The sequence below is a fragment of the Onychostoma macrolepis genome, chromosome 14 (assembly GCF_012432095.1).
Source record: "Onychostoma macrolepis isolate SWU-2019 chromosome 14, ASM1243209v1, whole genome shotgun sequence".
Lineage (NCBI taxonomy): Eukaryota > Metazoa > Chordata > Actinopteri > Cypriniformes > Cyprinidae > Onychostoma > Onychostoma macrolepis.
The window spans coordinates 3,520,359-3,536,901 of NC_081168.1; the positions used below are offsets into that span (position 1 = coordinate 3,520,359).

General features: G+C 38.5%; 1 protein-coding gene across 9 annotated transcripts in view; it reads left to right on the top strand.

The window, feature by feature from the left end:
- med12 (mediator complex subunit 12) overlaps positions 1–16,543 on the top strand; it is a 42,857-nt gene that overhangs the window by 15,650 nt on the left and 10,664 nt on the right. For 5 of the 9 annotated variants that reach the window (XM_058797764.1, XM_058797766.1, XM_058797768.1 and 2 more), the window contains exons 17-35: positions 674–792; positions 2,172–2,315; positions 3,172–3,335; positions 5,183–5,314; positions 5,403–5,630; positions 6,482–6,626; positions 7,773–7,893; positions 9,943–10,053; positions 10,158–10,271; positions 11,264–11,427; positions 11,595–11,774; positions 12,927–12,998; positions 13,076–13,236; positions 13,417–13,578; positions 14,646–14,757; positions 14,840–14,929; positions 15,736–15,845; positions 15,910–16,066; positions 16,370–16,519. In XM_058797764.1, the coding sequence (XP_058653747.1) occupies positions 674–792; positions 2,172–2,315; positions 3,172–3,335; positions 5,183–5,314; positions 5,403–5,630; positions 6,482–6,626; positions 7,773–7,893; positions 9,943–10,053; positions 10,158–10,271; positions 11,264–11,427; positions 11,595–11,774; positions 12,927–12,998; positions 13,076–13,236; positions 13,417–13,578; positions 14,646–14,757; positions 14,840–14,929; positions 15,736–15,845; positions 15,910–16,066; positions 16,370–16,519 (2,636 nt within the window). The remainder of the gene's footprint in view (positions 1–673; positions 793–2,171; positions 2,316–3,171; positions 3,336–5,182; positions 5,315–5,402; positions 5,631–6,481; positions 6,627–7,772; positions 7,894–9,942; positions 10,054–10,157; positions 10,272–11,263; positions 11,428–11,594; positions 11,775–12,926; positions 12,999–13,075; positions 13,237–13,416; positions 13,579–14,645; positions 14,758–14,839; positions 14,930–15,735; positions 15,846–15,909; positions 16,067–16,369; positions 16,520–16,543) is intronic. The other 4 variants (XM_058797769.1, XM_058797770.1, XM_058797771.1 and 1 more) reach the window with 1 other exon arrangement.

The window sequence follows — 16,543 nt, forward strand, 5'->3', positions numbered from 1 at the left end:
TTGTGCTGCACGGTGACAGTCACAATCAGTCTTGACTGCAACTGTGTGCTTTAGCTTCACCTTTCGGCTCTGAGTGACACATTTAGATCACGTCTCTCCTCGAGGGCCAAATAGAGACCGTTCATCATTAATGCTCAATTTCATTAGTCTTTTTTTTCCCCCTCCTTTTCCACTCTCCTCCATTATTAACAGCCTTTCATGGCACTGAACCTCTGTTGCTGTCATTGAATATTCATAGCTGTAGCCCCATTTCAATGCTAATGGCAATCATGGTCTTATTATATTCAAGCTTAGCTGCCGACTCGGTCAGAAAGAGCAGCCCTCCGTTTGCTTTTGCTTTTTAATGGAGGTGTAATTGAACATCCCATTATTTCCCTCGCAGCAGCCTGAGCCTTGGTCCTGACATTAAACGGCTCAACCCACAGCTATTACTATTTCAAGCACGACAAAAACACTGATCCGTCACCCCGTGGCAGCTCTGTGCTTTTAATATGAAAAAGTGTTTGACGGAGTGGCCTCAGTGGTTGACTGATGGATGGTTGATGAGGGCACTTTATGCTTTGATAGTGATCTCCGTATTTCATCTTATTGAAATCCTATTAGGTCTCTCTCTCTCTCTCTCTCATGTGTGCTGTCTATTCATTGATTTTTGTCTTTTGTTTTCTTTCCTCAGGAGGTGAGGAAGGTCAGAAGAGGAAGAGGAGTAAACCTGAGGCTTTTCCCACCGCTGAAGACATTTTCTCTAAATTCCAGCACCTCTCACACTTTGACCAGCACCAGGTCACCTCTCAGGTCAGCCTGACTTCCATCAATGAACTGCTGTGACCTGTTGTTATTGTTTGTTTTCCCCAAGTTTGTGAATTAAACCCAACATATACAAATTTTCCTTAAACAGAAGGGTTCACTGGGTAGTGCATGTGCATTGATCACGCTCTCAGACTGTGGAGTATATTTCAAAAGAGTCAACTGTGAGACACTTTTGTAGCACTAATAATGTGCATTCAAGTTTATTGCACCAAAAGCAGTTTTTTTTCTCTAAATGTGCAGCTGGTCACATTAGCAAAATCTCAGCTGCATTTTGTGGCAAATAAAGGTCTGTTCTCAAAAGTGTAACAATGCACGAAGCAATGCTCACACAGAAGTCGCGCTCCAGAATCACAGTATTAAACAGGAAACTAACAGAATCAATGATGCAGATTCAAATATGAATTATTTATAACACATTTTAAAAGATAGCTATTTTCAATAAAGCCCAAGATCCGCTCCGAATTAAAATTAATTCGATTAAAAAAGGAGAGAAAGTAAATTAAAAAAAAATCAATCAATCTATGCAATTACATAAAGCATATAAAATGACAGAAAAGATAAAACTCAAGACCAAAACAAAATATAGATGAGTACATGTATAACCTAAGATCTCAAAAGATCCAATAAATTCACAAGAAGGTTCACCACTCAGCTTTCTGTTGGTCAATGTGGCAGATTTGTGTGACAAACATGAGCGAAATCTGCTTAGGGAAAAGTTTTGTCCTCACATGAAACTCCCAATCTCATAGATTCCTATTGAAATGACTGGATTTGCCAGCAAAATTTTTCCAAGCTATGGAAAATGTGACTATGCCTTGACAGCTGTTTTTGCTACTGTGCCTTTAAGAGTTCTGTATGTCAGTGAGCTCTGTTAGGATTGCCTAAACTACACTGAAGCCTGAATAATCTACACAGATGTTAAATTCTGAACCATTTTTAAAATATCAGGCATCATACACTTGCCAACTTTGTAAATGGTTACAGAATAAAAACTGGGAATCGTACACTGAACAACTGAGGATTGCACAACCAGACTTTCAAGTCATTCCAAATGCTACAGAATCACATTGCACCGTTGCTAGGAGATGCATGACAACAATGAAACATTGTATTCTAAAATCATTTCAAAATGTCTGGATATAGTCATTGTCTGAACCCAACATACACAACATGATTTTCTGCTAAATTTGTCGATTCCAACTACCCAATATCTGCAGACTGGCTCTGAATTTCCAGACTGTAAACCTGGGCAACATTTGTATAGTGTATTCAAGCCTACTGATTTAAATTCACTGTAAATCATGACCGTCTGCAAATCTCGTTAGCATTCAGATGGGTAATACTGGTGTGTTTGGGTTATACAGGTGTCCAGGAATGTTCTGGAACAGATCACCAGCTTTGCCTTAGGGATGTCCTACCACCTCCCACTGGTCCAACACATCCAGTTCATCTTTGACCTCATGGAGTATTCGCTCAATATAAGTGGCCTCATTGACTTTGCTATACAGGTATGATGGCTAATCCCAAAATATCATCTCTGACTCCCTGTTTGGGGTCTTACGAATGGATTTAAAATAGTCTTTAATGTGAGTATAGTTGAATGATTTCCTCCCTTGCTGCTGGCCGATTGGCAGTCTAGATGTTCTCTCTTGTTTAAAGTGCCCCTATTATGGATTTTTGAAAATTACCTTTCATGCAGTGTGTAACACAGCTCTAAGTGAATGAAAACATCCTGCAAAGTTTTAAATCTGAAAGTGCACCATGAATAAAGTTATTGTCTCTCAAAATAAAGAGTCGACTCTGAATCATTTAAACGAGTCGTTTTTAAAACTAATCCCAAGCCGTTTCATGTTGATGTCAAAATGAAACATTAGCATATTGCCCGCCCACTTGTTGCGCTCGCAGACCTGGGAAAACTTGAAAATGCAAATTCATTCTTTGCCACTAGGTGCTGCTTTTGGAGCATTAAAAATAGCTGTTTCCCCGATAACTCTGTACACGGAGCAGCACTGTGCTCACAAAAGCTGCTTTATCAGGCATTACAGGCGAGATAAAATGGAAATGAAATCAACTAGTCGGACCAATCACTGCCGATTAGCGGCACGCAAAGGAGGGGTTTGGAAAAATGAATCGTTGAGCGAATCGTTTGGGAGTCGTTGAGCAAATAAGGTAAAAATAAATGCATATTATAAGACAATGAAAGTGTTTTTTGACCTTGCATGCATGTCAACCTGTTGTTAGGGACTCCCAAAACCAAAATATGAACCTTTCATAACCCATAATAGGGGCATTTTAATGCTTGTATAAAAAGTATTATTGTTTTGTCTATAAGTGATTAACTTCAGTATGTGTTGTGTCACGTAGCTGCTGAATGAGTTGAGCCTGGTGGAAGCAGAACTCCTATTGAAGTCCTCCAACCTGGCGGGCAGTTACACTACAGGTCTCTGTCTGTGTATTGTGGCCGTTTTGCGGAGATACCATTCCTGCCTCATCCTCAACCCTGACCAGACCGCACAGGTCTTCGATGGGTACGTCATATTGATGTCCACCACTCGATGGGATATTGCTGTCATGTATTTTTTTGGAGTGATGTTAAAGGATAAGTTCACTTCCAGAATCAAAATTTCCTGATAATTTACTCACCCCCATGTCATCCAAAATGTCTTTCTTTCTTCAGTCGCAAAGAAATTAAAGTTTTTGGGCAAAACATTCCAGGATTTTTCCTCCATATAGTCTATGGTGGTCAACGATTTGAAGGTCCAAATTGCAGTCAATGCAGCTTCAAAGAGCTCTACACGATTCCAGCCGAGGAATAAGGGTCATATCTAGTGAAACGATCGGTCATTTTCTTAAAAAAAAATATTTATACACCTTTTAACCACAAATGCTCGGCTAGCATTAGCTCTGCGATGTACATGTGCGTCTTTATTCCATGATGTTGGAAAGGTCACGCGTGACATAGGTGGAAGTACCGACCCAGTGTTTACAAAGCCAACATACAAAAAAGGTAAAACAGCGATGTTGGAGGACAAAATGAGATGGAGTTTTTAACTGAAGAACACAGACGAAGAACTAACCTCGCATGACCTTTCCAACAGGATTACGTAATGTGTGAAGATGCACATCGCAGAGCTAAAGCAAGCAGAGCATTTGTGGTTAAAAAGTGTGTAAATATACAGTCATGGCCAAAAATATCGGCACCCTTGGTAAATATGATCAAAGAAGGCTGTGAAAATTAATCTGCATTGTTAATCCTTTTGATCTTTTATTAAAAAAATTCACAAAAATATAACTGAATATGTTGGAGTTTGCTTTTGGATGAGCTAGGAGAATTTTTCTTGAAACCCTCCCAAACAACGTGGTGATGTAGGTGCTGTTTGACAATTTTTAAAAAAAAAAAGATTTTCTGACCCCGAGACTCAACTATTTTCTGCAATTCTCCAGCTGTGGTCCTTGGAGAGTCTTTAGCCACTCAAACTCTCCTTCTCACCGTGCATTAGGACGATATAGACACACGTCCTCTTCCAGGCAGTTTCCTAACATTTTATGTTGATTTGGAAATTCTTAATTATTGCCCTGATGGTGGAAATGGGAATTTTCACTGATCTAACTCTTTTCTTAAAGCCACTTCACTAATTTGTGAAGCTCAATTATCTTTTGCTGCACATCAGAAATATATTCTTTGGTTTTTCTCATTGTGATGGATGATTAAGGGAATTTGGGCTTTGTTTTCCCTCCTATTTATATTTCTGTGAAACAGGAAGCCATGGCTGGATAATTTCATGTTCATAATCACCCTGGAGTGCTCAAAATTGTGAATATGAATTGGAATATACTTCAGAGATATTTTACTCATAAGAATTTCTAGGGGTGCCAATAATTGTGTCCAACGTGTATTTGAGAAAAACATTTACTTCATAATGATATTTCCCCCCATTTTAAATTCTTATTATCCAATGAAAGGTTAGATTTTTGTGAATTTTTTTAATAAAAGATCAAAAGGATTAACAATGCAGATTAATTTTCACAGCCGCCTTTGATCATATTTACCAAGGGTGGCGATATTTTTGGCCATGACTGTATATATTTTTAAGAAAATGACCGATCGTTTCTCTAGATAAGACCCTTATTCCTCGGCTGGGATCGTGTAGAGATCTTTGAAGCTGCATTGACTGCAATTTGGACCACATAGAAGTCCACTATATAGAGAATGTTTAAATCAAAAACCTTAATTTCTTTGTGACTGAAGAAAAATGGCATGAACATCTTGGATGACATGGGGGTGGGTAAATTATCAAGAAATTTTTGTTCTGGAAGTGAACTTATCCTTTAAGCTATTTGGACAACAATGAATATATCGTATCATTCTTGGCAGGCTGCGGATTGTAGTCAAGTCTGGCGTGAATCCTGCAGACTGTTCCTCAGCTGAACGCTGTATCCTGGCCTATCTCTACGACCTCTATACCTCCTGCAGTCACCTGAAGAGCAAGTTTGGAGAGATTTTCAGGTGAGAGCAACGAATCCATGCTTCTTTGTAAGTATTTCCCCATATTTCTGGTCTCTAATGGTGTCTGGTTTTGTGTGAATTCCCACAGTGAGTTCTGCTCAAAGGTGAAGAATTCCATCTACTATAACATCGACCCATCAGACTCCAACATGCTGTGGGATCAGATGTTCATGATCGACGCCATTGCTAATCCTACCGCACACAACCTCAACCACTCAATGGTGGGAAAGATCCTCAATGACAGTCCAGCCAACCGATACAGCTTCGTGTGTAACGTGCTAATGGATGTGTGTGTAGACCACCGTGATCCCGAAAGGTTGGCATTAAAATGATTAACATTTTATAATTTGGGAAAAAAGCTGAAATAAAATGTAAGTGTTAGATAAAAAATGAAACAAATTAGAAACCGTCAAACAAACTGAAAATAAAACTTAAAAATAAATTAAACCCAAATAGTAATATTAATAAACAATAAAATTGACAAAAGCACATTAAACGAATTGAAAATACTAACATAATAATATTAACTATACTAATTTAAATAACTAAAAATAAAAGTGAATTCAGAATATTAGTAGAAAGTGGTATTTAAATAATATTGATTAAATATTATATAATATATAAATATTATGTTGTGTTATAAGTGAATATATTATAAGATTATTCATAGGAATAAAATGATACTTGTTTTGAAAAATAAGCCTTTAATTTTTTTTTTTTTTTTTTTTTTTAAACCGCAATATGAGAAAACAGACCAGTGTTCAGTTAATAATTATCAGTTAAGCAGTAATAATCAATAGGTAAAATATTCCAGTTACTTAGCCTGTAGGCAGTTTATGGTAGCTATTAACAAAGATCATTTTATGTATTTTTTTTTTTTTTACCATTTTACTACCTACTCTACTAAATTGTAGAACAGAGTAACATCTGTCTTTAACACTTCAAGATAAAAATGGTCTATTTAGACTTTAGTAAACTTCATGGCCAAATAAAAAAGATAATTGAAATCATTAAATTGATTTCTTTTAGTTGATTTATATAAATACTGCCCTGGGTCCTGTCACATAATTCTCCGTAAGCATCTACAGTAATAGCAGAACAGCTGCGTGGCATCTGTGGATCCACCTGCTCTCCTGCACTTGGTAAATGTTGTGTGGTTTGTTTCAGGGTGAATGATATCGGTATCCTGTGCGCGGAGCTGACGGCGTACTGTCGCTCTCTCAGCGCTGAGTGGTTGGGAGTGCTCAAGGCTCTCTGTTGCTCTTCCAACAATGGCAACTGTGGCTTCAACGATCTGCTCTGCAACGTTGACGTGAGTCAGCTTTCAACTGTTGCTTTCACTGCTAATATGTTGTAGCCATCTCATTTTAAGCATATTTGTGCTGCCTAAAACTTGAAGGGATAGGTCACCCAAAAATAAAAATGTGCTGTTAATTTATTCACCCTCAGGCCATCCAAGATGTATCTGACTTTTTTCTTCAGTAGAGAACAGTAAAGAAGATAACTGAAACCGTGGTCATTGGTGATTTATAAAATCCAAGTCAGCAGCTCCCTGATTTTGAGATTTAAAAAAAAAAAGCATATCAGGAAACACAAAATTTATAGCTGTGGCTCCTGACAATATATTGAGGTCTTATGAAGCGAAACGATCAGTCTGTGCAAGAAACTGAACATTATTTACAACATTATTACCTGTAATCCAGAGCCTCAGACAAATGATATGGAGTGATGTCCGGTTCACAAAAGAGTCATTCTTTTGAACCGGTTCTTTTTGGTGAATTAGTTGAACCAGTTCATCAAATCGGATTGAAGCGTCTAAAACCGTTCATGGCTCGAGCAGCACAGATCTACAAGTTACTCGATCAAAACTCACTTTCAGATGCCTGACAGTCACTCCGACTGGAAATGAGTCAAAACACCGGCGTATATGATCCTGTGATGAATGAATGAATGAATGAATGAATGAATCAGTTCCTCCACCAGTCGTTATTTGGTGTTTTAGTAATATAATGGCGTATACATGACCTCATTGCATGCTTACATAAACCAACCAGTGAACTGAACCAGTTCAATAAAACAAACTGTCGAAAGAACCAGTTCCCCGTTAGTCTGAGGCTCTGGATTACAGTTAATAATGTTGTGAATAATCTTGCACATTTTCTTGCACAGACTGATCATTTCGCTTCATAAGACCTCAATTTACCATAAGGAGCCATTGGTATTTTTTTTTCTTCTATATGCTTTTTTTTTTATTCTCAAAAATGGCCAGCGTCTGACTTGCATTTTATGAATTACCAAGGAGCATGGTTTCAGCTAAAAATTACTGTTCTACTGAAGAAACTCAGTCACCTACATCTTATATGGCCTGATTGTGAGTAAATTACCAGGGTAAACTATCCCTTTAAATAACTGTACTAGATATTCCTGGTGATAATTGAATGTGTTTTCTCTTTGGCAGGTAAGTGATCTGTCTTTCCATGACTCGCTGGCGACATTCGTTGCCATCCTGATAGCTCGGCAGTGTTTGTTACTGGAGGATCTGGTGCGCTGTGTGGCCATTCCCTCCCTCCTGAACGCAGGTATGGCTCTTTCAGTTGATGGCCAATAGTTTTCTGCAGCTACCTGCCATACAGACACACAGTCACTGCATACCTCACTCTTGGAGGTGCAGTCGTTCAGTTTTCACAGTTACCTAAGAGAAATCAGAGAGACGTCAGCGCTAACTGCCAGCCTGTTTGAAGTCTCCGCATTTCACACCGGGCAGTTCCATCTTTAGCCACACTGGTGTGTGTCCTGTGGTCAGAGAGCTGCTTCTGCCGCCCACAGTCTCTCTCTCTGTCTCTGATTGGCTCACTGCACAAGGAGCTATTCAGGGCAGCAGTGAAAGACGGGTAGATGCTGCTCAGATGTGTATATTTAGAGAAGGAGCATGACATGCTGTGGACAAATGTGTAAATGTTGGGAAAACATACTTTGTCATTAATATGGTTATATAGTCTCTCTTTAAAAATCTGTTTATTTAATCAGGGACAATACACATTAGTAATACATAAAGTCGTTATAAAATGTGCCATATTTAGACCGGGTGAATCATTTTCATCTGTAGTCCCAGGGCAAGTTGATGATGTAAAAAAATCGATAACACTACTTAAAGCCTTTTTATACAATGCATTATAAAAGTAGTTTTAATGCATTAATTATGCCTTGTAATGCACATTATAATATGTTGTATGATCTCATGAATAATTGTAACCACAATTGTTATACATTATAATATTTAGCAATTTGTTGTTAGAAAGGATAATACATTAAAATGCATGGCAGTCAAACATTCAAGTATTATAATGCATTTTAACTTTGGTTACAATTATTTATGAAAATATATAATGCATTACAAGCTGCATTATGAATACTTTTATAATGCATTGTACATAAAGGCCTTACCAAGTGTTACCAAGAAATCCATACATAAATGCGAAATTTAAACTCTAAACTCCCTGTAAATGTTAACCATTTTGATTTGACAACCTTTTTTTTTTTTTTTTAGAGAATCCATAACATTTTATATTCTGGTGGGATTCTGTTCCATTCAAGGGTTCCTCTAAAGCAAATGATAATTTAATAATCTCATTGAAATATTGCAATCACACCTTGTCTTGCACACCTTGCAATCACACCAACTCGTGTTCCTGTTATTTGATTTAGAAAAAAAATGTATTTGACTTTAAATTTTCATTGTTTACTCAACCCTCATATTGTCCCAAACTCGTTCTCACAATGGAGCTGCTGAACTTCAAAATGGGCAAAATTCATAAAAATAGTCCATATAGCTTGTGCGCTACCTTTAAAGTCTTCTGTAACCATCCGATAACTGTGTGCAAGAATTTAAAGGGATGGTTCACTCAAAAATAAAAAAATCATTTTACTCATCCTCATGTTATTTTAAACCATAAGACTTTTATACATCTTTCAAACACAAATGAAGGTAGTTTTATTATTCTCAAATCATTTTTGTCTGACCATCGAATGTTTATGCAACCAAAATTAGAAAAAATGTGTGACATTGTGAGAGGATTCCATGTGAATCACTTTATATGATGAACAGATTTAATTTAGTCTTTTATTCACATATAAACATTAATCAGCACACACACCAACACATTTATCATTTTTGCTGAGCTCTTGCTTGACGTGCTCAAATCAAAGAGTTTTGTTCTCATCACAAACATGTTTGAGGTTCCATTTACTGTATTTGATTAGGTCTATCTGTCTACCTTCTGTGTACATTTTTTCAACATGTGTCATTCGACTTGGAACAACATGAGACAATTCATGAGCAATTCATGACAACGTGTTTGTGTTTGGTTGAACCAACACCTTAAATCAAGTCTGAAGATCCTTCTGTGAACTTCAAAGGATTTTTTTGCCCAGGTGTTTATTTATACTGCTCGTTTGAGTCACAGGTGGTCTGTCTGTCTGGCAGGATACAGTATTGTGTTCGGCTCATTCTGTTTGTACTGCGTTGACGCAGCTGTGAGCCAGAAATGATGGGGTCATATTCTGAGGCCAGTGGCTTTTTATGGAAGACGCTGGTTATGAAATGTTCATGTTCGTGTGTGTGTGTTCAGCCTGTAGTGAGCAGGATTCTGAACCTGGAGCCAGACTGACTTGTAGGATCCTGCTTCATCTGTTCAGAACCCCACAGCGCAACCCCTGTCCTCAAGACGGCACCAAATCAGGTAACACCTCCCTCCAAATAAAGTAAATCAAACTCTCTTTTACACATCCCACATCCGACTCTAGACAGTAACTATAAACCTGAGAATGATATTTCTGTCCACAGACAAATCCACAGTGGGCATCAGATCGTCCTGCGACCGACATCTGCTGGCTGCTTCTCAGAACAGCATTGTGGTGGGAGCCGTGTTTGCTGTGTTAAAGGCTGTTTTCATGCTGGGTGAGACTTTGGGTACTTTTCTGTTGTGTATTCACGTTTTAACCAGTCAAACAGGTGATTAAAGAAATAGTTCACTGAAAAATGAAAATTTGCTGAAAATGTACTCAGGCAACTCAAGATGTAGATGAGTTTGTTTCTTCATCAGATTTGGAGAAATGTAGCATAACCTCACTTGCTCACCAATGGATGCTCTGCAGTGAATGGGTGCCGTCAGAATGAGAGTCCAAACAGCTGATTAAAACATCACAGTAATCCGCACCACTCCAGTCCATCAGTTGATGACTTGTGAAGCAAAAAGCTTTTGCAGCTTCAAACTGTTGTTTCCAGCAAGTCCATAATCAATAATACTGCTTTCTCCAGTGAAAAAGTTGTCTCATCTGAGCCAGGAGAGAAATATGCACAGATCATGCACTGATTACAAGCAAAAAAAGTGTCCTAAACAAATAGGCTATGTGATTGGATTTTGATGTGAGAGGACAGTTTTATGTATTTTGGACTGATATTTTGGCCAGAAGCGACAGTTAAAAGTTAAAACGCCTTAGTGACAGGTTTGTTTCCTACAAATGCAGCTTTACAAGACGTTAACTGATGGACGTTAACTCAGCTGTTTGGACTCTCATTCTGACGGCACCCATTCACTGCAAAGGATCCATTGCTGAGCAAGTGATGTAATGCTACATTTCTCCAAATCTGATGAAGAAACAAACTCATCTACATCTTGAATCGCCTGAGGATTAGTAAATTTTCATCAAATTAAAATTTTTCAGTGAACTATTCCTTTAAAAGGTCTTGATGATCATACAGAAGATTGAATTATTACATCCAGTAATTGGAAAACAACACAAGAAGACCAGAAAAGGCATGAAATGATTTAGTAAAGGAGAAGAAAGCCAGTTGTTGTGGGAGATGGAGCTAATGGGACCCAGCTGGAGGTTTATGCATTCAGAATTGATTGGTCCTTAAAAACTGTGACTTTGTGTTTATTTCTCCAGGAGATGCTGAGCTGAAGGGTTCAGGCTTCTCCCACTCAGCTGGATTGGACGACATCGGAGAGGATGACATGGGGTCCAAAAAATCCGGAGGACGTAATGTCTCGATTGAAACGGCCAGTCTGGTGGTTTACGCCAAGTATGTGCTGAAGAGCATCTGCCAACAGGTGATTATTTTAAGTGGATCGTATTCTCATCCTTGGAGGAATTTCTGTTGTTATCCATATTGTAATATCAGTATAGACTAAAGTTGTCTGGAAAGTTTTTCTGTAGAAAAATGTAACCCTTTTCTTCATTTAAGATTTAATTTTGCTGAATTTTCTCTCTCGTTCAGGAGTGGGTGGGTGAGCGGTGTCTGAAGTCTCTGTCAGAGGACAGCAGTGCTCTGCAGGATCCGGTGCTGGTGAACATCCAGGCTCAGCGGTTACTGCAGCTCATCTGTTACCCACACAGGCAGCTGGACAGCGAGGAGGGCGAGAATCCACAGAGACAGCGCATCAAACGCATCCTGCAGGTCACACGCTCTCACATGACCCCATCAGAACATCTGCTCCTGAGTTGACCGAGCTTTTTATAGTAGTACAGAGTGAATTTTTAGATTTTCACATTATATCTAAACTATTAGTTAAAACAAATTTAAATATTACTTTAAATATTTAAGCAGTACAGTGTTTCCCATTAATTACCTAGACCATGGCGGCCTAATCTGTCTTGAAAAATACTTGGAAAAAAGTCTGCATACTCTAAAAAAAAAAAAAAAAAAAAACACACACTTGATCAATATGCTAAAAAAAAAAAAAAAATCAGTTAATCAACATGGCCTAATCTGTCCCACCACCGTTTCATACTGAACCAGTATAATAACAAAAGACCTCTAAAGACCTGTTGCTTTGGCAAAGTATCTATCATTTACTTAATTAGGCTATATATTCAAATGTGTCTCAGAGCAGCTCGGTTCACAGTAAATGCAGAAAACTCAGTCTCTGCATGTGCTGTGATATTTAAATTTGATTTTATTATTGTATTTAAATGGTTTGGCGTCCTAAAAATACCAGTGTGAATGTGATGTGGACTGACACACTGTCACAACAAAAAAAAGAGGTTTTTAGTCCACTTTAAAGTACTGCAACAAAGCACTGCAAACAAACTGAAAAGGGATTTTCTAACTTTTAGATGGTCTGGTGTCCACTCACCATAGTCTCACAGAATCCTGGGTAAACATTGCAATATACTATATTTATACACATTCTGAAAACCTGTTTAAAACGGTCATTGATTTTGCAGTTCCATTTGGTGATGCTCTCAGTGCAGAACATATACATTTCAGCTTTAAAACCCAGTAGACCAGGCCTGCATACGTTAAGACAGACACGCGTTTTAGACACCAGGCAGCTCTGCTGCAGCTGTCAGCGATGGAAGAGCAGCAGAGGATGAACAGACAGTCATTTCCCCGAGCTTAATTATTCATTTCACACCCTTTAGCCTTTTAAGCCATTAATGATTTGTGTGGGTCTCACAGCAGCTCATTACTCTGGATTGGTTTTCATCTTCATGGACTGTGAAGATGGGGGTCCCTCGCAATTAACACCCAGCTGGGGTTCTTAAGCTCTGCTTTGATTGCTTTAAAAGCATTCTTTCCATATTCTGTCTGTTTTTCTGCTTGCAGAACATGGACCAGTGGACCATGAGACAGTCCTCCCTCGAGCTGCAGCTCATGATCAAGCAAAGCACGAATAATGTAAGCCGACACGTGTTTGCTGAGTTCATTTGTCTTTTTTTCTTTAAGATTTGTACATCTGAACCCACTCTTTGCAGGAGCTGTATTCTCTTCTGGAGAACATAGCCAAGGCCACCATTGAGGTTTTCCAGAAGTCTGCTGAGATGAACTCTAGTAACCCCACCTGGAATGGCTCTGCGGTTTCTGGCAGCTCCGTCTCCAATAGCAACAGTGCCAGCAAACTCAAACCTGTGCTCAGGTCAGTAACCCCAATAATTGCTTTGTGCTTTTTTTACTTTCAGCTTGATGGAATTGATGGACTGGCCTTCTCTTCTTCAAACAACACCAATCAATGTTCCTATCGATGTCTATGCTGTAAGAATAGAGCGATGCCCTGCGTGTTTCTCAAATACTGTTGTTATTGATGTGTTTCCTCCAGTTCCTCCGAGCGTTCAGGGGTCTGGTTAGTGGCCCCTCTGATTGGTAAGCTGCCCACCTCAGTGCAGGGTCACGTGCTGAAGGCCGCCGGTGAAGAGCTGGAGAAGGGACAGCACCTGGGTCCCTCCTCACGGAAAGAAAGAGATCGGCAGAAACAAAAAAGGTACTAGACTTTTAAGCTGTTGCAACATTTACACTGTTGCTTTTCTCCTGATGTTATTGCCTCAAATGTACCTACACATGTTGACTAGATGTGCTGCTCACTAGGTTTTTGAAACGAAGTTGGTTCTAAATAGTAAGCAACAAAATTATACTACCATTCAAAAGCTTGGGACTGGCTGTTTTTGAAAAAGTTTAAATATGTTTTTGAAAGACATCTCTTATGCTTACTAAGGCTGCATTTATTTGATCAAAAATAGTCATATTTTGAAATATTGCTACAATTTAAAATATTTTATACATTTTAAAATGTAATTTATTCCTGTGATTTAAAAAGATGAATTTTCAGCATCAGTTTCACATGTTCCTTCAGAAATCATTCTAATATGCTGATCTTATCAATGTGAAAAGCAGTTGTGCTGCTTAATATTTTTGTCAGAACTGTGATTTAGTTATAGTATCTTTGATGAATATAAATTCAAAAGAACAGGATTTATTTAAAATTGAAATATTTTGTAACATTATAAATGCCTTTACAACCATACTACTATACTTAAACACATATATAAAAATATAATATAGGTATTCAAACGAGGTAACACAATGAATGTGTGTAGTTAAAATATTAATTATAATTAAAATACCTTTTATTTGTTTTATTTACCTCTTTTGAATATCTCTAGAAACATGAGGTATATTTGAAGGGGTTTTCACTAAAACTCTTACTGACCCCAAACTTGTGAACAGTAGTGTAAGTTTGATTCTAAGTAACTTTTTTAAGTTCATGATACAAGAGGCAATTTTGCCGGGCAACTTTTTTTTAAGCAATATTTCTTGGGCACTTTCCCATTTGAGAATGGGTAAAAAATTTCTAACTGGATACATTAGATCGATCATGGGCCCTGTGTCTCACCTGGTTGCCCGTTGACATGAACACTGCCTAAAGTTGCCTTAAGCTAAAAAAACAAAACAACTATTTGTGTGTGTGCCTTTTGTTTTGTGCTTATCACAATAATTAACAAGTGTGACTGTGCTATCGAGAATGAGCATTTCCTTTGTTTTCTCTTTCAGTATGTCTCTCCTGAGCCAGCAGCCCTTCCTTTCACTGGTGCTGACGTGTCTCAAAGGACAAGACGAGCAGAGAGAGGGTCTCCTGACGTCCCTCTACAGCCAAGTCCAGCAGGTACCTCATCAACACACACCGTGACACTGTCAATCAAATGCATCTCATCTCCGTGGACTGATGTGATGTATTCCCCTATCAGATTGTGACTAACTGGCGTGAGGACCAGTACCAGGACGACTGCAAGGCCAAGCAGATGATGCACGAGGCCTTGAAGCTGCGACTCAATCTGGTGCGCAACAGTTATCTCTTTCTCTCATACATCATCTGGCCTCAGGCTGCCCAAACAAGTACAATCTGTGTGTTGATCTGCCTCTCATCAATCTCATTTCCTCGTATTGTGTGCCAGAGGTTAAACTCTGCCTAAAAGACAAATGAAAGTCACCAAGATACTACGTCAGTATATCATCATAAAAACAGCCGTTTTTGTCTAAAGTGAATGTAAACAGATGAGAAAGAAAACGCACATGTACAGTATTTTTAGATCTGTGTGCGTTTGGTGTTAAAGAGACAGCAGCCTAATAAACGCGCTGCCTGTCAATAATGTTAAGCAAAGAACAAAAGAAAATCATCTTGACTGAATATCTTTAATAACTTTAATTTAGATTTTATTTATGAAAATAAAACTATGCAGTGTTTTTAAACTTTTAATTACAGTTTCTGTATTTTTATGTATTTATGCTATTGCTAATTGACTTCCTGTTTTATTACTGACTGTTTACTTGTCTTTAACACTTTAATATTTGAAATTTATATAAGTCTAGTTGTTTTTGCTGTGGTATTTTGTTAAAAGCATAGGCAAAAGTTCCTCTTCTAAGTGTTCTTTAGGCTGCTGATTTTTGCTCATGTTATTTACCTGCAACAGAATGCTTCGCAAAAACACAAAGAATAAATGTTTGACATCTAAATAAAAAATTTATATTGGATTTTTTTATCTTATTGGAATCAGAATCAATAAAATTCAAACGATATCCAACCCTACCAAGATGTGGTTAAACTGCACTGAGCTCATTTGTTATTTCGTGTCACATGGTCTAGGTGGGTGGGATGTTTGATACGGTGCAGCGAAGCACACAGCAGACGACGGAGTGGGCGGTGCTTCTGCTGGACATCATCAGCAGTGGCACAGTGGACATGCAGTCTAACAAGTGAGATCTTACACTCCCCTCATTCAGTCTCTGATCGTCATTGCCATACTGTCTAATTTGAAAGATGTTTGTTGTTTTCTATTAGTGAGCTCTTCACTACGGTGTTAGACATGCTGAGCGTGTTGATTAACGGCACTCTGGCGGCTGACATGTCCAGCATCTCTCAGGGCAGCATGGAGGAGAATAAGAGGGCCTACATGAACCTGGTCAAGAAACTCAGGGTGAGACTGAGCAATACTGATACTGCTTAGAAAACCAGAACAGGCTTTTCTTAGTCAAGTCGATAAGGAACGCGGATAATTTGAAAGCTGAGACTTTGTGTTATATTAAAGTAACAAAGTACAAAGCTTATTGCGATTATTGGGTGGCTGGTGCGCTATAAATAATTAATGGACAGATGGTGAGCATAAAAGATATTGTGATGTTCTTTCAAAAACATCTTACCGACCCGCAGTGATTTTGCACAGGCAAGTTGCCACTCACTTTTCTTCTGGAAATGTAAGACGCTTTGCTTTGCCCTGCAGAAAGAGCTTGGTGACCGTCAGTCCGAGAGTTTGGAGAAAGTGCGGCAGTTGCTGCCTCTGCCCAAGCAGACACGTGATGTTATCACCTGTGAGCCCCAGGGATCACTCATTGACACAAAGGGCAACAAAATAGCTGGTTTTGAAAAAGAGGTACGTAGCAGCTTATCAGTGTTG